The sequence below is a fragment of the Melospiza melodia genome, chromosome 3 (assembly GCF_035770615.1).
Source record: "Melospiza melodia melodia isolate bMelMel2 chromosome 3, bMelMel2.pri, whole genome shotgun sequence".
Classification (NCBI taxonomy): Eukaryota; Metazoa; Chordata; class Aves; order Passeriformes; family Passerellidae; genus Melospiza; species Melospiza melodia.
Window position 1 is genome coordinate 108,226,306 of NC_086196.1, and position 23,848 is coordinate 108,250,153.

Below are 23,848 nucleotides of genomic sequence, written 5' to 3' on the forward strand. Positions count from 1 at the left end.
TAACCAAGCACATTGGTCAGTTGAAAATCCAGCCTTAATCTGGTGCTTGAATCTGCATCTGAAATGGCAATCAGGGCAGTGCATTCCTAGCTCCTCCTTATGCACCTTTTCAATGTTGTGAAAGTAGTAAGAGATTTTTTAGTTTCTCACAGATCAAGTAATTGACAACAATTGTGTGATGCAGGTGTGAGCTGTCCAGGTTTTCATACAAAACACTGTTTCCAGCTTGAACAACAATTCTGAATTAATGTTCATCCAAACTCTGACATTTCTCCCTCTACTGAGTCAAATTACTGCTTTGCAGTTCAGATACAAGTGCCATGAGGACACCTTGAGAATGCACAGCTACCTGGAGGAGCTGTACTTAAAAATGAAGGAAATTCTAGGTGGCAGAAGGCCTTCACCTTTCAGAGCAAATATATTCTCTAGCTAAAAAGAAAGAAATTAAAGGAAAACTTAAAAAAAAATAAAAGTGGAAACTAAGTACAACTAATCAAGCAAGCAAATAAAATGGGGGGAAATTAAAGAGATAAGTAAGCAGATAAAAATTAGAAAGAGATCCCTTTGGTTGCAAAACTCCAAGAGTTTGTGGTGGCTTTGTACAAAATGGTTCCTTAATTTTTAATTTTTTTTTTCCAACTGTGTAGGTAGCCCTTGAATTTCAGAAGAGAGGGCAGTGTTACAGCAGTTACAGAGTAGGATGAAAGGCACATTACCCACTAAGGTTTTGTGCTCCTTGAAGCCTCTGGCCACTATCAGAGACAAGATTGCTGCCCAGATAGGTGGACTGCAGCCTAATCCAGTTGGGTGTAATTCCCTGTGACACACACAGACGCTGCCAGGGCAAGGAGACTGGTCTGTCCTGCTCTCTGCATGCTGTGGCTGCCTTCCCCCTCTCTGCTTTGAGAAAGCCACATCTGACTTGCCAGGTGCGCACAGGGAGCTTTCTTGAGCCATTGCCCTTTACTTTCAGAGAGATTGGTATTTATTGAGGGGAGTCTCAGACTGTTGCTGTGGCTGCAGTGATCACCACTCCCACGTTCCAAACAAAGATACTTGTGTGCAGCCACGGGGTCAGTGCCACCTTGCATGAGCGTACAGAAGGGAGAAACTGAAAATCAGAGTTACAAGCACAAAGCAAAAAGAAGAATGTGATAAGAATAACAGCAGCCTGTTTATTTTAATTAAGCTGACATCACACAGGTTTCCAGCCCACACAGGGGAATGGTGATGACATCCCCAGCATTGCAGTGTAAGGATGAGGGGTGGAGACATCATGTCTCCCTGAGCATGCTGTGCTCCCTCCAGAAGCCTGCTGTCCCACCTGCACTGCAGGCAGCATGACACTCTGCCTGCCCAGGTTCAGACTTGCTCCAGCCCACTGGCAGTTTGCTATTGCTCTTGAATTAACTATGAGACATCTCAAACAAGGATGATGCAAGTCCACCAACCCACTGATAGATCCACTGTCCCCTCTTAGGAAACTTTATCCTCCATATCTGGGGAAAATGCTGTAAGGAGAAGGTGGAAAGTGAAACGTGGATAGATTTGGTTGTGCTGTGACTGATTAATCAAGTCAAATTCTTAACTCCACCTCCTGGGCTGGTGAGCAGCTGTTGGCCATTGCTGCTGCAAACCCTGGGCTGGTGATGGTCAAACAAGGAAGGACTGTTATTTTCTCTATAACTGGTTATTCAGGATGGACTCGTGCAGCTCATCATCTTAATATTGTAATGTCTCTCAATCTAACTATATTTAATGAGTAAATAATTTGATATCTGAAAGTCATCTGGGGTTGTGCTGTTGTTTTTCCTGGCATTTAGTAGATCCCACTTTCTCAAAAGCTTAAGCACAAGCACACAGAGCATTGTTTTCACCTTGAAGAACAGAAGCAGCCTTTTGTGGGGACTACTAAAGATTTTTTTTCTTTCTGCCTGTTTCCTCTTTCCAAATGAAGCAATTAATAGATTGGTAAAATTCATTTGCACATGAATAAATTATGTGTTGACTATTACAGGCTTCAGAAAGGGTCACACATACATGTTTTTCAAAATGAGATGTCAGAAAGAATGTGAGATAGCCCTGATCCTGCAAACAGATATGTTCTTAGCCTGTACTCCAGCAGAACATATTATGTGTAAAATCAGGGAACCTCATCCCTTGGAGAGGTTCTTCCAGTCTGAGGTCTCATGTTCCATGGTAGTTTGGACAGAGGACCTATTCACAGCCATGTATTTTTAAAAACAGAATTACATACTTTTCACTTCATTTCCTCTTTCCTTTTTTTCTTCTTTTCATGTGCGTGTGCTAAAACTAAATCTTCAAGCCATGCTTTTAGCTCAGAGGCAGAATGGCTTTTCTGAAGTCAAGAGCCAATCTGGACTGACATATAGAACACTGAATTGAAAAACCCTGTGTGGTTGAGAAAAGGGATTCAGAGGTCCCAAAAGGATTTAGAAGACACTGACATCAGTAGAGAATAATTTGGTGGAGAAAAGGGGGTGTCCACATTTTACTGTGAGCTCTCTGTCATCCTGAGGGAGCCCTTTAAGAGGGTTTCTGAATATTGTCTACTTGAAACGAAAGGCAAGTGAGCAGCTGCAAATTCTCAGCTTGGTTTTAACTTTCCCATATAAAGCACTGAAGAACTTTCATTTCCTTGATTGCCATCTAGTGGAAAGTGTGCTGTCTGCATTGCATTATTCCTAGCATCATTCTCCATCTCAGAGCTCACTCAGGTGTGCAGGCCACTGCACCGCTGAAACAAGGGGCAGCTGATATTGTCCATGCCTATTTTGTGCTTAGTAGACTACAGCAGGGACTTGCTAGGTCAAGTGCAGAGTGGCAGCTTGGTTACTGAGAACTTCACCTTCCACCAGCATCACTGAATGTTCCTAGGAAGAGGTGAAGCATCAGGATCTGGAAGGGTTCAGGTCATAACCTGGCCTTCTCTCAGGGCACAGGTTACTCACAATGGCCAATTAATGTGCAGATGGCTCCATTCCCCTGGGGCAGAAACCAAACTAGGATCAGTATTAATATTTCTAAGGTGTATTTTTTTTCCTCAGAACAATTCATTTTACATATTAACTTTGTCCTATTGTAGAAGGTTGTATCAACTGTGTTGTGTTGCTGAAGCAAATGGGGTTATATTGTGGGAAAATGCCATTGATTTTCTCAGCCCATGGTTTGAGCTGATCTGTAGTGTTATTTGGGTAATATGAGACTCTACAGGATGTTGTTGGGAAACATTCTGAAATGCCAATCCAGATTCCTGAAAAGCACCCAAATAATTCATTTTGAAGAGTGTCCATTCATTGGCGACACCAGAATGCTGGTGCATTGAGAGTCACATTTGGCCTAACCCTGATTTCTGTGGTATACTTTCTTGTTTCTTCCATCTTTTTCAAAATTTCAATGGCTTTCCTTCAAGATATTTTTGATGACCCACACTCAGCCCTTAAGGAAGCAGCTAAGGATCATAACCTTGTTCTAGGCCTCCTTATATTGAAGTCCTGCCAGTGCCAAGCATTTGGGCACCAGATCAGTGTGTCCATGCCATGTGCTTGTATCCACCTGCCTCTTCCTCTCTCATCAGCAACCTTCCACTTTCTTTCCTTCTTGAGGAGGACAAGACTTCTCTTGCTGCCATCCTTATGTGCTTCATGCAACCTTGTCAAAGCCTTTGCTGAAGAAATGCTTGTTGTTTGTGAGCTTGTGGTTGGAAAGCAACCAAAACTCACAAGTGAAGCCTTGATAAATTATGAGTATCAGCAGCCCCTACACAGAACTGCTGGCAGTTAGCCTCAGTACTGAAGCAAAGTGATTCCCTTTTGCCTTTAAATACAAATGTATGCTGAGTATTTCTAGAAGTTTCCCAGATCAGGTGAATAATGGAAGCTTTTTATAACTCTTCTTGTCACTAAATTGCATTCACACTAGTGAAAGGAATTGTTAGGTCTTGCCTAATAATAAAATAAGTTTATCTTTAGGACACTTTTTTTTTTTAATGTTGTCTTTTTCTGACTAGGAAAAGTAGCACCCAATTGAAAGTTCTTGACAAAAAACTGTTAATGTTTTTCCTTCCTCCTTTTCCTTATTTTTAAATAAAGATATGCAGAGCCTCGAGAAGCTGCTGAGAGATGCAATAATATATGGACAGCCTCGCACCCACAGAGCATGGAGAAAAATTATCATCCTGGTGGAGGGCATTTACAGGTATGTCTGTGTGGTAGAAAGATGAGTATTCTATCATTTCTGAGGACGGAATGATGAATTGAGTGGGGCAAACTCTGACTCTAGGTATCTGAGGGAAATCTTAATGAGGGTGGAAGTTGCACTAACTTTCTGTGATCTCATGAATATGTTGATTTCCATTATGACAGCCTGAACCTTGTATCCTGTAACTCCAGTTAGATCCTGTACATTGTTCTGAATGTTGATTTAGCAAATCACAGTTGAGTGGGAGATGTACTGAGAGCAAGACAGGTAAGGTGATGTATGTTGTGACAGATGTGATAAAGTTTGTGGGACTATAGTTGGTGAGGGGTTCTGCTGAGTAGGAGTTGCTCATTACACATGGGCAGCTCAAAAGACATCCACACAGAATTGATTAAGCTCTGCATGCCCACTTCTTGCCCAGCTGCTGAAATCTTAAGCTAAACTTAGGTTAAGTGATATCAGCACCTTTTTAGTAACTAGTGCTGGATCTAATAGACTCACACTTAAACAGGAAAATTGAAAGACTGGCTTTCAAAGAATTATGTAGTGGTATTTAACATAGCCCTAGTCCCTGGAGGAGTTCAAATGAGAGAAGTGCCTTTGAGAATGCATCTGATAATAGCAGCTTCAATAATACAATGTAATTATAGAGCACCTAAGTCAGATAGCTACACAGTGTGGTGCAGCTTACACACAACCAGAAAAGCAAACAATCACTGGAGTTGAGCTGCAAAGCAGTGGCACCAGCCAGGCTCATCATCCTGGGCTTCATCCTGGCCACTGCTCCAGTCTGGAGAAGGCAACCAGGGAGTTCATGGAGGGGGACACACTCCTGGGTAGGAGTTGGAGAAGGGAAGGGCTGAAGAAGCAGGGATATGAACAGAAAGAAGGTTTGCAGGGATGTAGTCAAGGCTACTGCAGTGATGACAGGAGATGGGGGAGCAGGACAAGGATGGTTTGGGGAGTAGCAACACCTGCCCCAGAGAGAAGGAAACCAGAACCACTCATTCACAGGCCATGACAGGGTTCATGAAAGTGACATTAAAACTCTATATGTGGGGATTGTATCATGTGTTGCTGAAATACAGCCAGTCTCAATGGGCAGTCACTTATGCCATTTTACAGCAAAATGCTGGCACAGCTTAGCCAATTAGCTTTTTTTTTTTTTGTAAGAAATCTTCTAGGATCTCATGTCATCACTACTTCTTAGCTGTCAGTGCTTTCTTTTTGCCTAACATTTTCCATCTGCAACGAGACCAAATCAGTCCTTATCTAAGCACCTGTCACTCAGAGGTGAAACAGGATCAACAGATCAGCTGATCCAAAGCAGGCTGAACATGTCCTTTCAACCAGAATAAACAAAGCAAAACTACAAATAAACATTGCTTGGCACTACTAAAAGAAAGCTTGGATTTAAAGGCTTTGATCACACAGAAATTAAGTGGACCACCAACATTTTACTGACAAATGTTCCCAAGGGTCACATGGCTGGCAGAAAAGGCTCCAGCTGCTGAGCTTTGTTCACTTTTAAATCCTTTGCCCTGAGTATTGATCACTAGGGAAGAAGGTAGACTGGTAGCACAGAGGTGTGGATCAGTCCAAGAAATGGAACAAACCCACTGTTAGCTACTTAACTATACTAACTTGTAACTGTATTTCCAGATTTATGTTTGGTGTATGTTTCTTTTGGTTTATGTTTCTTTTCCTATATTTTTATAGTTCATTCTCAAATTAGCTTTTATTTGCCAGAATTCAAAAACTTTCAGTTGGAATGCAAAATAAAAGCACCTTAAACCTCAGAATACCTACTTAAAGGAACCATAAAGTTCCTTCAGCTCCATAAAGGCTAAATAATGTTAAGACCACTCATGCCCTGAGTGCCTATGCTTCTGAAAGACATAAGGTTCTGAAAGAACAAAGCTCAGGTTTCTAATAGTCTCTCATTGGAAACTGTCCCTAGCAGTAGCTAGGTTGGTTGGTTGGTTAGTTAGTTAGTTGTTTTCACAGTCTAAGCAGATCAGAAATTGGAGAGTGTGGTTTGGTTGTAAAGCAAATCTGCTGTGGCTTGAGGGTGAATGCCACAATGTGCCACCGTGGCATGTTCCTGCCACCGCTTCCAGCCTTTGGGACATGCAGGAGCAGGCTCACAGCACGGGCACTCTGAGCCTGTTGGTAGCTAAGAACTATGCAAAAATTAAAAAAAAACAAAAAAAACAAACAAAAAAACACAAACAAACAAACAAACAAAAAAAACAAAAAACAAAAAACAAGAAAACCAATTAAAAAAAAAAAAAAACCAAAAAAAAGAAAGCTGGAGAAGGACAGAGTAGAAATACTCTTACTCTTTTCATGTGTATGTTCTCTCCTTTCTTGGCCCGGGTTTTTGAAAGACTAAAATTTTCCAGCCCCATATTGGCTAATGATAGTTTTCTTGAAGGTTTGCCAAATGTCAAATTAACATTCATCCAGAGGGTTTAACAGGAGTTAGAGTGCTGTTAATGTATTCTTCTTACAATAGTTACTACCGCTTTTTATTTTTTTTTTCCTTAAGTTATGCTTCAGGGACAGAAAATGTAGAATTTAAATAACTTGGTCAGAGCCATTCTCCAAGTTAAAATATCTTGATTTGCAAGTTTGGCCTGGCAAATTTTTACAGAAATGCTTTTTCCAGAGAAGTAAAAGAAAACACTAAGCTTTCCTGCTTTAAAAAAATACTGTTATACGGGCACCATAGTCTTAGTATGATGAAGTTTATGGTATGGAAAGAAATTTGCCTTCTGTTTCCATTAGGAGTATCTTAAAGTGTTTACACTTACCAGCTGGCAAAATTTGAAAAGGATCATTGTTAGCCAACATGAACGTTTCTGGAAATCAGACTTGTGTTTGGAACCATAAACCACAGATTGCCTTGGTTAAGGCAACTTAAGGCAAAATTGGCCCCTTGACTTGGGAAGCACTCAAGCTACATGTCAAATAAATAGCATTAGGTATGTTTTTGTTTGCTTTTTAATGTCTCTATTATCTTAAAAAGAAAAAAATCATCAAAAGTAAATGTGACTCCTAGTGAAAGCTGGTTTTGAACTTGGACCAGCCTAGGAGCAAATATATTCAGTTTGTGTTCCAAACTGAGGGAGACCATCTAGCCATCAATCTTGACTCCAAAAAGCATGAAGAAGTTTTGGCAGTAACCAGGGCACAAGTTAAACTGACTTGCTAAATAGTATTTTTATTATTTGAATTCCAGCTAATGTTTTCCTTGGCTTCTACCATTTCCAGTTCAGGATTAATCAGTTACTGTGTTCTTACATGGTTTGTGGTAGGCTTCTGCTCTCTTCCATGCATTTTTACTTAGGAGTCAGATAGGCCAAGGCTCAGGGCAGAAGTTATGGAGAATCAGAAATTGATCAAAACATATTGGTTTTCATTTGTTTGTTCCTTACTTTTAATTTATTTTGTGTATTTTCCCTTCCAGCTAAGAAAATACCTCTGATCAGTTTGATATTGTCCAATGCCTTTTCATGTACATTAGAAGTTCCTTGGGATTCAATGCCAATAGTGTAGGAAATTTAGCAGGTTATTTTTTTTTTGTTTTTTATTTTCTGGGATTAAGTGACTGGACTTCCAGAAAAAAATGAGGTAACATTTAATGTCTTTGGCCAAGGACCAGCATTAAAGGTTAAAATTTCTATAATTTCACTGTTGAAATGGAGTTCTATTTGAGGGCAGAGTTGAACGATTTCCTTAAAATTATTACTGTAAACTACAAAACAGGGATTGTTGTATGAATGTACAAAGTTTATGTAAGAAAACAGTACCTAAAGTAACTGTTAAAGTGTAACATTTCTGTCTTGTGAGTAGCAGGCCAGGAAAGGAGGGATTTTTCCCAATTACAAACTAGCCTGAAAGGGGAACAGATAAACTCTTCAAATGTTGAAAAGATAGTGGTACTCTAGGGCATGTTTAGAGATTAATTAGATAAGAGGTGGAACACCCCTTTTGCCAAGAAGTTTCACTATGTAACTGGCCAAAAAACCCCATCAATATTGTGTCAAGGGCGAGCCTGTATTCCAACTGAAGTGACCAATCCAAGCACACACTTCCCATCTCTCAAAGCACTGGATCCACAATTCAACAGCTGCATCAGGAAGAGCATCAGTGATTTGGTGGGGATTGAATCAAGTTCCAAACTCGAGTTTTCTAAAAATTTAGGATTATCTCCTCACTTCTGGAAGTACATTCAAAATGAGTGTGTACTGACCCAAGTTTTTGTGCCTATCCACCACACAAGGGAGATGAGGGTCAGCTGCAATCTGCAAGCTTTCCATCCCTGCCACCAAGCTAGGAGTTTGTGCTACAAGACAAGATGTCATACCATGTAATGAGAACACCTGGCCTGGGCAGAACCAGCTTTAGTTCATCTGCATCTGGAGTTTTTTTATGTGCTCTGTGTGCTTGAGCAGATCTGGAAACAGATCAATACATTTGTATATAAAGCTAAGAGGCCAGAGTGAGACAGAACCAGTACAGTTCACTTCTGGCTCTTTGGTTTAAGCTCACTTGATATAAACGTTTACTGGAGGATTCAGTCGACTTTGCATCTGGACTACTCAAGGGGTTATGTGAAGCTTTATCTTAAAGCAACTTGAGAGAGAGTGGTGTGCATATCACTAACCATCTCCCAGGGTCAAGAGAGAGACCGAGACCAGAGCTGGCAGCAAAACACTTCTCATCTCTGTCATCAGGATGGCTGAGACCTGTTGCAATGGCAGCACAGAACATACACATGACTCCAGCAGCGCTTTATCTGTTCCATGGATGCTTCAAGGCCACATTAGGACCTCTGACAACTATTGTATTTGTCAGCCAGCATCTTTCAAGAGCAGTAGATCAAAACTGAAACTGAAGACAAGTGCCTTGTTTTGCTAAGCAGCTTAGAGTTCCGAGAGAAATCTCCTATTCATATGAGAAAGAAAAGTTTTCAGTAAATCTTCTAGATGGTTAAATCTTGCATCAGCCATGTACCAGCTTCATGTATTCTGGGATTCAGCACAACTTTCCTTCCATTACACAAATACCCAGCATTTTTAATTTACCCTTTTTTATTTTTTTTTGAAGTTAAATGCTGTCTCCTGCCTGAATCTCCATTAGCCACCAAGCCTAATGACGACCATATAAATGTGGAAAAACTATTCTTGTGCTTCTATGCCTGGCTGTTGTACTCAAGCATGCAGGAAGGTGGAAGGTGGGATTGCAGTTTGCAGATTGCAGTTTGCTCCTTGGCTCTCTGTCCCTGCAGACCCACCAGACACCGCTGAAAGCTGCCAAGCCCAGCACATACGATGCTGCACATCCAAGCACATCCAGTGCCTCAGTGTCATTTTAGCTGACTGATGCTTTGACTCTGGGCTATGTGAGGACTGTGGGCCCTTCCCTTGTATTCACTAGGAAAATAGCTGTGGTGGTTTAAATTGCTTCTCCCCCAGCTGCCAAGTGCTATTTGGGAAAAGTGAAAAAGCCCAGTCCTCAGGAGATTGCAGTACAAGCCCACCCTTCTTTGCTGCAAGGGACCGTGGTGCCAACACACAGTCCTACAGCTGCCTCTTTGATGGCTGGGCAAGACAGAAGGACATGATTTGCCAGCAGTCAGCAACAGCCAAAAATATGCCTCCAGGCACACACAGCCAGGCTCTCTGAACCTCCCAGTGTGAACAGCACAGGCAACCCTTGTCCGTGGCTCTCCCCCATGCTGTTACACTAATGGAGACTTGTCTTTGGGCAGGTCTCCTGAAAAACTGGAGACCAGTTTCCAAGTTTATTCAGGAGACCAAAGGATGAAGAAGGACTAAAATTGTGAGAAATTTCCCAAGTGCTAAAAACACATCGTGCTCCTTTTGTGGTGCCAAACTTGCAGCTGCACAGTACAAGTGGCAACAAAGCAGCCTGTGAAAGCCATTGGTCCAGGATCCAAAAATTTCCAAGGCACTATTGATTGCACTTCTTTTTTGTACTTGCTATTTGGGACCAAAGTCCATGATTTTGGTCATCTGAAACTCACTGCATTTGCAAGTGGATACACCTTAGCTGTGGGCCTCAGCTGCAGAGCCCTCCTTTTACTGGCCCACAGCACACTGAATTTGTGTTTGATAAGAAGTTTTTAGCCTTTGAAGACTTGCTTAGTAAAGCCAGTGGAAGAGAAGTCATTATGAAATTAATACTGAGCGCATCTGAGCATATCAAATCATAGCTGTGGTCATCTCACAAAGGTTTTCAAGACACAAGTCTTCACAGCCATACTTTGCAAATGCCATCTTTATGGGATAAGAGAGCATTTCTTATTTATCTCCCTGTGCTTTCATTTTGCTGGACACCTCCTCTGTGCCTTCCCATTTACTGACACGACCACCAACAGTGCAAAAGATCATCTCTTCCCCTTTCTATAAATCTCAGCACACCATTAATCACAGAATCATGGAATGGTCTGGGTTGGAAGGGACCTGTAAACCTATCTTGTTCCAACACCCCCTGTCATGGACAGGGACATCTTCCACTAAACCAGGTTGCTCAGAGCCACATCCAGCCTGGCCTAGAGCACTGCCAGGTATAGGCATCCACAGCTTCTCTGGGCAACTTGTGCCAGTTCTGGATATTTTGTTTTTCTGCGTGGCTGTAAGAAAGTAAAGAGAAAAGGAATGGATTTTTTTTTACTTTTGATTACTAGGTAGCAGGCTGCTTTTCCTAAAAAGTTCATATCGAAGCAAAAATTGGCAAGACTGGATTTCAGCTGCCTGTTTTAATCCCTGATTCTGTGAAGACTGGGAATGCTTAGAGTTTATGGCACCAGCTGTGGGTTTCACATGGCCCATCTCCAGTGTATGTTGGACCCAAGTCCTCTGCACCAGATGAATTTGCTCTAGAGCTGTTATGCCCAAATACTGCCACAGTAGCTGACAATGAAGTAAGGACCAGACTGAATTATAGCTGTTCCTTATAATATTTGTTTTGTAGAGAAGAACTGTAGTGTGCTGCTTAGGGTAAGTATCTCCACCTTGCTTTACACCTTTCCTTCTCTCCTCTGACACGTTGATAATTTACAAACATCCAAAGACTTTTTGACTGGTTTTCAATGTTTGAATTCTAAAACCATTTAACTCTTTTGTATACTCACCTGCAAGTGGGAATGGGTTGCGAATTTGGGGGGTTTTTTTGGCTTGTAAGTAAAAATTGAGATTCCAAAAGAACTTTGGTGGACTAAGGCAATCAATTGCTATATTTCCTGCCAGTATGGGAAAGAGTACAGGGATTTTTGTTGCTCACCCCTGATTCTCTCCATGAGCAGCATGGAAGGGTCCATCGTGCGCCTGCCAGAGATAGTCTCCCTGAAGAACAAATACAAAGCATACCTCTACTTGGATGAAGCTCACAGCATTGGTGCAGTGGGAGCAACGGGCCGAGGAGTTGTGGAATACTTCGGGATGAGTCCCAATGACGTTGATGTATTAATGGGAACGTTCACAAAGAGCTTTGGTGCAGCTGGAGGATACATAGCTGGCAAAAAGGTAGGAGGAAATCATAAACAATTTCACATCAAGAGCATGCAAACTGCTTTTGTATGATGTATGATATTTTTCAGTATCTTTTTGAACAGACTGCTTAATGCAAGCACTGTTCTAAAGTTAGCATCATTTTTGCTTGGATCCCAAATGTACATCAAACAGTCAGACTTTCTTATTTTTGTCTCATGTTCATATTATGTAATTTGCTTGAGTTGGATTATTCTGTGCCACTCTGATGATTGTTGTTTGTCTTGGAAATGTTTGGACATGTTGTGGTTGGCTAATATACTTCCCTACATTAATTTGCATGCGGATTGCTCATTACTTTGTTTCACATTTGTAAACAGTATGTGAAGCAATATTGAGAGATTGAAACCACAGTTTCATCCACTGATAATAAAATTCCTAAAGAGTTGTGAATTGACATAGTTGCATTTTTTAGGAGAATGGAGAAAGAGGTTACTGGGGGCCTTTTGCAATAGTAAATTCTGTGTCCTCAGTTGCTCCGCATACATTAACAAAACAATCTCTTGCCAACAACAGATGTCAACAAAAAGTAGAGTTGAGCTTGCTTTAACTGGGGGTCTAGAAGAGAAAGCATAATCAGCACCATTGTGAAATGTCATTGGTTTTGTTGCTTGACAGAGAGATCAAATGGCTGCTGATTATTTTCTCTTTTCATACCCAGCTGAATGTGTTTTTTAAGCAGTCTGCTGAATGAGTGGGAAGCCTGTTTATTCAGCCCATATGGTTGTTGTCAGGATAACATTAATAAGGGTAGCCCTACAGTAGAATAAAAGGGCTATAAGAAAGTATAAACTGTGTATTTCTTACTGTCTTTTTTGGGTTTGCCCCTGGAGATCTTAAAACCAAGTGTCATAATAGATCGAGAATCAATTTTCTTTGTTTCCTTGGCTTCCTGAATTTGTATCTGTACATTTATTTCTTACCAAAAATAAGATGGGTAATGTAGCTAGAAAGTATAGAAAGATTAGACCTATGAAAAGCAAAGTCCCATGTAATTTATCCTCTAATCCTTGGGAGGTTTTCTTGAGTGAAAACAGGTCACTCTTTTCACGCCTATGTGTATCACTAAGTATTGCCTCAGGCTTCTCAGCCTTGGAAGGCTGGTCACCCATTCACCCACTTATGTTCCTTTCTGTAGGTAAAAACTCACAGTGGTGCTGTTTATTCTGCATCAGCTGGAGCCCAGAAGCCTTCTTAGCTTTTAACCAAACCCTTAGGAATACAATTGCAATATGGCCATGCGCAACCTGTGTAAGGTTAGGTAAATCTTTATCCTCAGCACTGGAGTTACTGCGTAGACTCATACAGCATTTTGGTAGTGATTTGTGTTACTCTCACTGGATTTTCTTTTCTGATTTTATTTTTTTATCAAAGTCAATTTTCAAGTAGGTCTCATCCCTTTCTCACTAACACACACTCAACTTTTAGTGTGGTAACTGTTACTCTGATATTTTGCACTAGGAGATATTTATAACAATCATTATCCTAGTAAGATCAGAATTCCTACTGCATGTCTGAATTCAGGAGAGTTACTGGTGTTTTAGACATGCCTACAGTATATCAATGGTTTTTCTAAGAGGACAGATTGTGTTCTTAGGAAATGTTAAAGCAATTATACCAACTCTGACATGACTGTACCTGCCACACTGATTGAAAGTTTTATATGCTTATAGACAAAGATAGATCTCAGTGAGGTTGCTTTTCCTGGGCTAAGTCATGTGGCAGAGAACCTATACTGATGTCATATAGCCTTTGTTTCATTACCAGAGGGGAACTGAGCAGCATTATTTCAAGTGTGGCTGTTCATTGGTCTTGAAATTATTTTGGCTCCTTTATAAGTTGTCTGAGCACAGAAGTAAATATTATTCTATTCCAGACTTTTGTTTCAGCTGTAATTGTCCCACTTATATAGTAAAGGCATTTGGACCTGCCTGATGTTTCTTCAGGCCATGTATTAACAGTGGCAGTCAAGAATGCAATGCAGTAGCTGGTGAAATGTCCTCCTACTTCTGCACATTGCCACTCCTGCAGTAGTTAAGAGGGAGGTCTGCTGTCTGGCCAGCTCAAAGCTCATTCATGCTCTGTTTTGCTTGTGTAAGGACCTTGTGGACTTTTTACGAACTCATTCTCATAGTGCTGTGTACGCCACATCCATGTGTCCCCCCGTAGCAGAGCAAATCATCAGGGCAATGAAATGTCTCATGGGACTGGACGGGACAACACAAGGTAAGCCCCCTTCCCTTCCCTTCCCTTCCCTTCCCTTCCCTTCCCTTCCCTTCCCTTCCCTTCCCTTCCCTTCCCTTCCCTTCCCTTCCCTTCCCTTCCCTTCCCTTCCCTTCCCTTCCCTTCCCTTCCCTTCCCTTCCCTTCCCTTCCCTTCCCTTCCCTTCCCTTCCCTTCCCTTCCCTTCCCTTCCCTTCCCTTCCCTTCCCTTCCCTTCCCTTCCCTTCCCTTCCCTTCCCTTCCCAACATCATCCATCAGCCAAGTATTGCAATAGCAGTGGAAAAGAAATCCTTCTTACTGTAAAATTAATACTCAGACCTTCATATTCTAAGTACTGTGAACCCTGAGGTTTTTTCCATATTCATCCACATGCAGCAGGGATGGAAATATTTTGCACTTCTGGTTGTGTAGTTGCCAGCCCATCCTGCTTTACAGCAACAAATTGAAATACATATATTTCCCTTGGAGTACATTGTCTGACTTTGTAGTGGGTTTCATAAGGATGTGACTTCATTTATGGGGTAGGTGCTGTCAGTTTAGCTTCTTTGTAAGTGTAAACCTTCAAAATGGCAAGCAACTCGGGCATGGTGCAGCTTTTCAGAACAGGTATTGTATGTTAAATAATAGTATGAGAAGATGATTATAATAATTCCTACCTCACTCGGGCATCAATTATGGCGTCCTGAGCCTAGTTTTGCAATTTGTCCCAAAAGAATTGACTACTTGGTGTCCTCATGAAAAATTAGGTGTATTTCTATTCATCTCTTGAAGTTGCAGATGCAGCTACTGTCCAATCCTCTGTGTGACATCCTTTATCCTCTTTGTGATGTTTTATCATCTGTGCAATGTGTTTTCTATACAACAAGCAACAAAACAACTGTGACATACCTCTCTATTACTGTTTCAAAGCAATGCTGATATGTTTTCAGTATTCTAGAACTTAAATCCCAACATGGAGAAAAAGTGATTGAATTTGTGTAGTTTTCTTCCAGGAATGTGTGAAAGTCATGATATTCTTTAACGTGCAGCTGAAGATACAGATTCTGCACTGAATTGCAATCTTTTTTACACTGGTGCAGCAGTGCTGTTTTCTGTTACAGAATTAATTCTGTAGTAGTCCTCCCTGATAGATGTGACTGGGATAAGGTGGGAATGGAAGAGATAAAGAGTAGATGAAAGCAGGTAAGATACTCTGTGCACTGTTCTGTAGCAGTGCCCTAGAGGGCTGCTTCGAGCCATGATAGATACAAGGCTATTAATGAGGCCAGAATTTACAAGACTCAGAGTACAGAAGGAAGAATGGAGAATCCAATCCCAATGCCTAATTCTGCTGAGTGCAAGGACAAAAAGCAGCAAAACTCCAGCGCGATGATAAAGCGATGCTTCGGTCATTTTCGCAGAGAAGCCGGAGCATAAAAAACTGCTTCCAGCTTGAAATTCGGAAGGTCCTGGTTGCATGTGCTGATGCCTACATGTGTTGGAGATAAGAGACGTCTCTGACATCTTTCTCGTAGCCTGGGGCCGCGGCAGCGGGCGCAGCTCCTGCCCCGGCGTTGCCGTGAGAGGGCGGTCTGACGCTGAGCCTGCCCGGCACTCGCTGACTCAGGCGCTCGCAGATGCTCCGTGTAAAACACGGAACATGCAGAGCATTTCCCGGCCTTCAAAGCCTGTTAAAAATGCTCCTCAGCTAGCGTGATTCTGCATGCAGTTCAGTGCAGGATAACAGGAGAACTGGGTTCAAGATGGAGTATTTTAAGATGTGCGTGTCTGTCTTAGGTCTAAGAGTTTGAAGCATTTTCTCTTCAAGAACCAGTGTTATTTAATGAGACAGTGTTTGGATTTCTGCACAAAATAAGAACTTATTAAGTCTTCTGCAAATCTGTTATGAAGTAAATTAGTGTTTTTTTCAATTTTTTTAAAATTGTCTTGTAATATGAAATGCAAATGAGTAGAAAAACAAATGAATAAATCATATATCACAACTTAGACCATTGCACAAAGGCTAGCAAGCTGGCTGTGATGTGTAAAAATGTTTCTTGTCCTTCTGAGCCAGACTCATTATTTTAGGTTTTCTTTCATGTGGGCCTTCCCTCATTAGGCTGTCTTGTGGACTACAAAAAAAACCCCACAAGGCAAAACACGGGGGAAAAAATGCTGTGCTGGACCACACTACATAAAATGCATTGCTTTGGCATTGGAGAGAGGAAGGTGGTGGCTTAGAAAGGAGCAAGGACAGAAAGAAGGGAGAAAGCACTGTCTCTCCTTAGATATTTTTCATTCCAAGGAAAATGACTTTGGCAGAGTTCTTTTGGTGCACTGTGATGGAAGGTGGTGAGTCCTTGTGAGTCGTTCTTGTGAGAGCATGAGCTGTGGAGCTGAGACGTTTCAAGTAAAATGAACTTGCTGCAGGGCAGTGTTGGCCATGTGTTCTCTGGAAGCCTCTCTGATCCATAGAAGAAGTTTATTTCTGCAATTTATTTCAAATAACATTCTCTTCCCACCGGACAATTTGGGGAATCCTTTATAAGGAGAGGTCCACCAAGGGCTTATCTTCCAGAGGTTATTTCTCTAGGGAGTGAGCCTTGCAAAAATCACTGGGAATGTGTTAATAAATAATGAAATTAGAGTTTGCTAAAAAGTTCCATGTGAATTAGAGGGTGCTTGTTGGAAAGAGGATGAAATAAAGGGACAAAAAATGTGTTGATCCAGCATGTTCTTACTTCTGAACTTTGTGACTTCTTGGCAGATTAATAGACAGCTAAGAGAAGGAAAACTGACTTGGTCATTTAAGTTGCCACTCAGAAAAATCCTTTTTTTTTTAGTATTCTTTATTTTCCCAGAGATAAGAGATTATAATATCTTTAATTTCTTGCTGGTTATTCTCTGCTAATTTGTGAAGCAGCTGACTTAAAAAAGAGTAGCAAAGATGCAATTATATAGTAGGTAATGCCAGAGCCATTATTTTCAATTAGTAAGAATATGGTTGATTGGAAAATGAATCAAGACAGGCATTTCCAGGATAGGATCTGTTTAGGGGATGCATGAATGCAGGACATGAATAGATGTTTATGGGCCCAGGGAGTACTGCTTCACCACAAGGAAGGAACAAGTTAGCACCTTCAGAGTAATTCTGTGAAACCTAAACTCTTCAGCTGGAAATTACCCACAGCCAGTGTCAGTTCCACACTGAAAGGTGTAAACATGTGGGTCCATCCCACATCAATATTTGTGATAGCTGTGGGACATCAATGTCGTGATAATGTCACTGGGAGGATATTACAGAGCCCACAGCCAGCTATTACAGTTTCATTTATTTTGCCATGTTTTCTGTGGTGACTCAAGAAAATGAAGGGTGAGAAATGCTAATTTAGGAGAAGGTAGTAGCTCCCTCAAAAGCGATACACAGCATTGTTCCTGCCTAGGAAGGAGGAAAAGGTTGAGGTCAATATTGCTATTATTTCTTGAGCAAGTTGCTCCAGAAGAACTTGAAACAAAATATCTGAAATGACTACAAAATATGCAAATGTGAAATCAAAATTTTAGTGGAGTAGAAGTCCTGTTTTTCTCAGTGCCATATTTTACAGAACTCTGAAAATCGATGTCTCGTAGAACAAAACACATTTGTTCTTAGTGCCATAACATCATAGACACTTTCATAGTTCCTATAATAGAGTTGTTCAAAAGTGAATGAACTTCTGGCAGCTGTATTTCCTCTTGTAATGTCATAAGGCAGCAAGTTCTGCAGTTCAGCTCATGTAGTCTATTAAAAAAAAAAATAATGTATCCCTCTTAAGCCTTTGTGGCCTTTTCATCTCAAATGTGTCTCTGCTCATTTATTAGAAAATATGGGAAGCAGAAGTTCCCATGGCATTTACTCTTTATAATTCATAATATAGACATTCTTTATGTGTTTTCCTCATGGCTTTATCATTACACCACTGGAGATACCTCAGGAAACTCAACAGCTGCCTTAGTGGTTTTATCCCATGATGACACTGGAGTTGACTCAGAGTGTTTGGACCCCGCACAAATTTGCAAGTACACTTACTTGCATGCAACACAGCCCCTCCAGCTGTGCCCTCAGACCTTTTCTTCCTCCCCACTTTCTGCATGAGAATGCTGAAAGCATATTTTTACACTTAAATTTGATAGGGATAAAATAGAACCACCAGGCAGACGGAGTTAAAACTGCTGGCAAGTCCAAAGCAATTTTTTGGATGACTAATAATAGATTATACTGGTGTAAAAAGCAAGTTGCAGCATTTGTAAAGGAAACATTTTTTCTGTTTAATGCATGGCAAACAATAATTCACCAACAGAAGTGGGCATTTTTTATGTTTTTATGGGATGCTGAAACATTTAAAAGCTTGTCCTCTGGAATCTACAAGTAAAATATGTTTTGTTAAAAGATAATTCCTGAAGTTGTTTAGATTGTGTTTCTTTAAAATGTTCCTTTACTTTGCCATTTGTGCTGATTGGTTTGTCTTTTTGGAACTACTTGTTTTCATTTGTGTTTTAGCAAATTCTTGAGTTCTTGCATTTGAGCTCATTCAGACTGTGAGAAATGGCAGAATGCTGCTTTCTGTTTTGGTTTGGCATTAAAGAAATTGTTTTTAAAAGGTTCCTTTTAAAGATATTTTCATCAGCCTCAGATTTTTTGTATAACTGGACCAGCTCCTTAGAATCAGTTTCCATCTTCCTCTGCTATCTGTCCTCAACAGTCTTTTGAAAACATTAGTTTTGCACTGTCAGGATGCTCTGTAAATTCAGAAGCCTTCGTTCCGCGTCACTATGGCCTGACATAAACCAACACTGGTGCAGGGAAGTGCAGTCTTGTCCTCAGTTTCTTCTCCCCCTGCCTATCCCCTTTCTCATGCCCCTTCTCCCTGTGCCAGTGTGAGCGTTCATGCAGCCATGCAATGAACTGAATCAGAGCACTGATGTAGCTGAAAAATAACCAGCCCTCCCACAAAATGGTTAGCCCACAGCCAAACTGGTTCCCAGAGCTAATCTGCCACATGGCTCCACGAGTGCCCCTGTCAGGACTTGAGCAGCTGGAGCCAAGAGGAACAATCCATTCTGCAGCAAAATAAATCTGTGCCCAACTGGACTGATCATGAAACTATTGCTGTAAGCTTTAAATCTGAAAGTGACTTAGTGATGGACCCCTTGGACCTGCTCAAAACAGTTTGCAGAATCAGTCATGCTAAATAAAGCCTTTTTCAAATTCTCATTTTGCTGCTTCATTCAGAGGGGATTGTTTCAAGCAGAATGCTTGAACCCTGGCTTAATTTAAAGTTAATACTCCCAGTAAGGATGTGGTAACATTTAAAGCCCTTAAGCACCTTTATTCCCTGTTTGCACAGCGTTGGCTCCATGACTAGGGCTCCCAGTCATGATTACAGTGAAGATATTAGTGATGATAATGTGCTGCCACAATTATTGTTTGTCTAAGGTGAACATCACAGTGGATGATGAAACACAGCTAAATTCTGATATCTTTTCTCAAAATGAGGGAGACATGCTGTTCTAGTACAGACACTGCCCTGTGATCCACCTGCCACAGGACATCAGATGTATCCATAGAGGGTCAGTGCATCTGAACAAGCAGGGCCTTTGGACTAAGAGGGATTTGCAACATATCTGAGGATTTATCAAATTCTGCCTCATTTGCAGTCACTTTTCTCATATTCAAAGTTATTTCATACTCAAAGTTAAACCAGTGCTGTAATCCTCTAGAAGATCCTTCCCATGGATAGATGTTCCCTGTATCCTGACATAAGCATCAGCAGTGGGATGGAGACCTGTGCTGAGAGGAAATAAGGCTTAGCCAAGGCTGTCCCTGCACTCTATATTTAAATAAAGATAAGGTGCTGGGTAGGCAGATCTGACTCATTTGAGAAATAAAGTACAAATGACCAAATCTTTTCAGTTTTTCTCATTTCTGCTTCAATTGAAATTGCTATTTTTCTTCTCTTAATCTTCTCTGAAAAGTGTTTTACAGCAGTTCACAGTTAAAATAAGTCCTTAAGGGATTATTTAGCAACTGAATTAAGTTGAAATTACTAGATTTCTAGTTAGCATTAGATTGTAGAAGTAAATGTCTTCATTTCTCTCCAGTTTGTAGCAAAGTTATTTTTTATGAAGATTGTTTTATCCAAGAACATATTTCCTTTAGGTGCCCCGGTTTTATAGCATTCTATTTGTGATTTAATGCACATGGAGGTACATGTGTGTTACTCTTATAATGGAACCAGAGGAAAAAAAAAGGAAATCTGTCTATCTGCAGTAGTTTAGTGGGAAAGAGCTATTGTTTTCCAGGTTTTTTTTCAGCCTATAGAAGATTGCTTTTTCCTAGCTAGTTGTTAGTAGAGGAAGGCAGGGGGTTGAGTGCTCCGTCCAAGGAACACTGACACTGACAGTGTACAAGCTCAATTGTGTAACTAATTATCTAGAAAGACCCTATGAAACAACAGCTGGAAAAGATTAAAGCAGGTGGATTTGTGTCTTGAGGAGTCCACCTCCTGCCAAAAACCAGCACGGTGTGGGGTTAGCTTTGCTGGCTTGGGTTCAGGAAAGATATCTCTCCTTCACCTCCTACACCTGAGATCTTGATATGAAAGGCTCCAGGTTGCTTATTCCTCTTTTCAATAGACTGAGTCACAACTTCCAAGGGTAGGAACAGACAGGAAGAGTTCAAGGGTGGAATGTTTGTGCAGGAATTGGATGCAGGCAGCTTCTCTGCTCGTGAGCATTTTGCACAAGGCAAAAGCAGACATCTCTGGAAGAGGAAAATGAAGTTTTGTTTTAGAGAGCTGATTGTTTTACTGCCTCTTTTGCTGCCAGGATAAGGTCCTCAGCTGGCATGAACAGTAGAATTCTATTGAAGTGCATGGGGCTGTGCCAGGTAAAGGCAGCCTAAGATCAGGTATCAGATATGTAATCAGAATGCCTTCCTGATGTCAGGTGCCCTGAAAATGTGTGACAAAGCTTCTGACAAGTCTGTTACTCCAAGTGGCTCTCTTAAAAAGTTGGTTGCTTCAAAGAAATTATGAGCTACTGCATTTTATTATTTATCTCTCTTGCCTTCTTTTGGTATTTTTCTTTCAACTAAACCGTATTAATTTTGAGCTGTAAAACTTTCTAAAAGCCTGCATAAATTAATGAGCTAAATCCAGCAGTATGCAATGGTCCATGTCACATAAAAATATAATCAGCATTTTTCCCAGAATTGCTGACATCTTAGAACTTTGCAGTAAACCAAATATTTTTAAAGTGGTGCAACCAAATGAAAACTCTAAATTTGCCAGCAGAAGGTGGATTGCTGATGCAGTAAATCTGCTTTTCTTGTACCATCCAGGCAATTAATCCTTTATTTCAGAAAAATCCCCATAAACCACCTGTGTGCATTCCCAGCACTGTGAAGATAACTTATGAAATTTGGGAATTGTTTATTGTTCACTTTTCTGTCCTTCTGTCCCTTCTTAATTTAACCAATAAGAAGATATAGGGCACTTAATAAAGTTGTTCTCAGCCTTAGCTGAATACTGTGGAGCATTAGTGTGCTTAGTTTCAAATAGAGGAGTGTTGGTATTCCCTGTCCAGGCTGGTTTTTTTTCCAAACATATGCTGTGTTGTGGTTCACATATTTCATGGAATATAACTCTCTGGATATGCTGCATGCTGTGCTCTAAGCTCTTTGCATAGACTGTAAATCCTCAAGGATTTTGCAAAGTAAGAATTTTGTAACACATATTTACTGTCTAGGGGCCTGATCCTCTAATTAGTCCCATACAGGTAAATTCTTACACTCACATAGATGCAGGCATATTCTTTTAGCTCAAGGGTCTGCTTGGCAGATTTTGACTCAATAAATATTAAAGAATGCAAGATCCCAGCCTCGGGAATCAAAGAAAATGCTTCCTAAAGGTGGTGCTTTTAGTTAAACATCCCACAGTGAATTTGGATTAAGACCTGATTCTAAACTGAATTCATCATTCTTAATCTGCAGTGGGGGGACAAAATCAGACAAGCGAGACAAAAGTAAACATTTTGCTCAGATCTGCCTCTTTATCTGATGTTGGAAGGTCCCATAAAAGAATGAAAAAGAGTGTTGAAATACAGCTACAAATTTTAATGGTTTTATTGCTCTTATTGGGACAGCATATAAGAAGTGTGCATATATGATGTGTGTCTGTGGTCTTTGACCACAAAACTTAACATGAGAAAGGAAAGTGTTGACATTTGGTAAAGAAATAGGTTCCTCCCAGCCACCCACCCACAAATACAGAGTGTGTAGCAATCGTCTCCTAATGTGCTTTTTTTCCCTCCAGATATATGTGAGTGCTCTGATCTTTTATTTGGCTCTTTAATGCATCCCTGCAAATGAAATTAGTATTCTGGGATATTGCTAAAACATCCAAGTGGCTCTTTTGCATCAGCACTGGCTGGCTTGAAATGAGCTCCAGAGGGAGCCTTGAAAGGGGGGGATCTCACATCACAAACTGTTTGAGGATGTAGAATCAGGAAAGGAAGATTAGAAAAGGAAGAGGGGTTTGACTTTTGGGGGGTTGCCTGAACCTCCTCTTTCAGCTCTAAAGTTTCCTTAGCTGGAGTCTAAATTTCCAGCACCAAAAATAAGTGGAGACAAAACTGTTCAACTCTGGGTCCTGCGCATATGGTTTGATAAATAGCAAACAGCACAGCCTGGAATCCTGCGTGGCTCACACTGTGTTTTCAGCTCTGTGGTAAACACATGAATAGAAAGGAGAAGGCAGCAAGGCTTAAACTGCACTTGCCAAGAACATCTGCATTTATGAAAAGCTTTCCCTAATTGAAAATCTAGTAGTTTCAAATGCTTTCCAACTGAGAGTTTGGAAACTCGCTCAGGGGCTGCTAAGATAGCAAGAAACAGCAGTGGCTTTGAGCACTGAGTTCAGGTTACTCCCCCACCCTCCTCCCCATAGCTTGGACATTGAGGAGGTGCTAATAACATCTTAACAATTTCTAAAAAGGGAAAAATTATCTTTTTAGACTTCAACCACATTATTCTCTAGTTCTCTAACTCCCTGTCCTTACCATCATCTCCCCTTCCCTTCTCCTCCTCAACAATACTTCCTCCTGTTTCTTTGAGATCTACTACACCAAAAATATTTTTGGAAATACCACAGACTATTGTTTTTATTAGTGACTGGAAAGCTTTGTAGTAGGATGCTTTTGTGTTTCATTTGTTTTCCTTGCTCTGGCACAGCTGTTTTTGCTTTAGCAGCATTAGAGAGATAGTTAAACTATTTGTGGCCTTTTCTAACCCAGCAGATCTCTTCCACTGAGTGCTTTAAACTGAATGACTGTGACTGTAAGTAACAGGTTGTCTGCGTGGGCAGTTTTGTGCATAAAGTTACAAATGCACTGTTTTTATGAGATCTCTTAATTTGTTCAAGCAAAACACCGAACACTGTGAAGCAAGTCCCAGTTTCCCTATAAATTTCCCAACCAGAACACTGGCAGAACCTTGACTCTGGAGGATACAGAACAAATGAAGTAGTAGATCTTGTTCAACCCTACACATGTTCAGAAATATTAATGTAGAAGATGTTCGTGTAAGTGTGCTGTTCCCCACTTCAGCCAAGAGGAAAAAGGAAGAAAAGCCAGAGCAGATGTTGGGGGCAGAATGTGGTCTGAGGACAAATCTACCAAAGGTAGCATGTAGCTGCTAGAAGTGCCTTACTGGCCACTGTGATTACTCAGAGCAAGATGGAGAATTAGAAAGCTGGCTTCCAGTCAGAGAATGGTGACAGCAGAAAGTGCTAAATGAAGAATCAAGC

At 40.8% G+C, this 23,848-nt stretch overlaps 1 protein-coding gene across 5 annotated transcripts in view; it reads left to right on the forward strand.

Moving 5' to 3' along the window:
- Positions 1-23,848, forward strand: part of SPTLC3 (serine palmitoyltransferase long chain base subunit 3) — an 86,569-nt gene that overhangs the window by 57,591 nt on the left and 5,130 nt on the right. For all 5 annotated transcript variants that reach the window (XM_063152531.1, XM_063152532.1, XM_063152533.1 and 2 more), the window contains 3 exons: positions 4,113-4,218; positions 11,558-11,777; positions 13,901-14,027. In XM_063152531.1, coding sequence (XP_063008601.1) covers positions 4,113-4,218; positions 11,558-11,777; positions 13,901-14,027 — 453 coding nt within the window. The remainder of the gene's footprint in view (positions 1-4,112; positions 4,219-11,557; positions 11,778-13,900; positions 14,028-23,848) is intronic.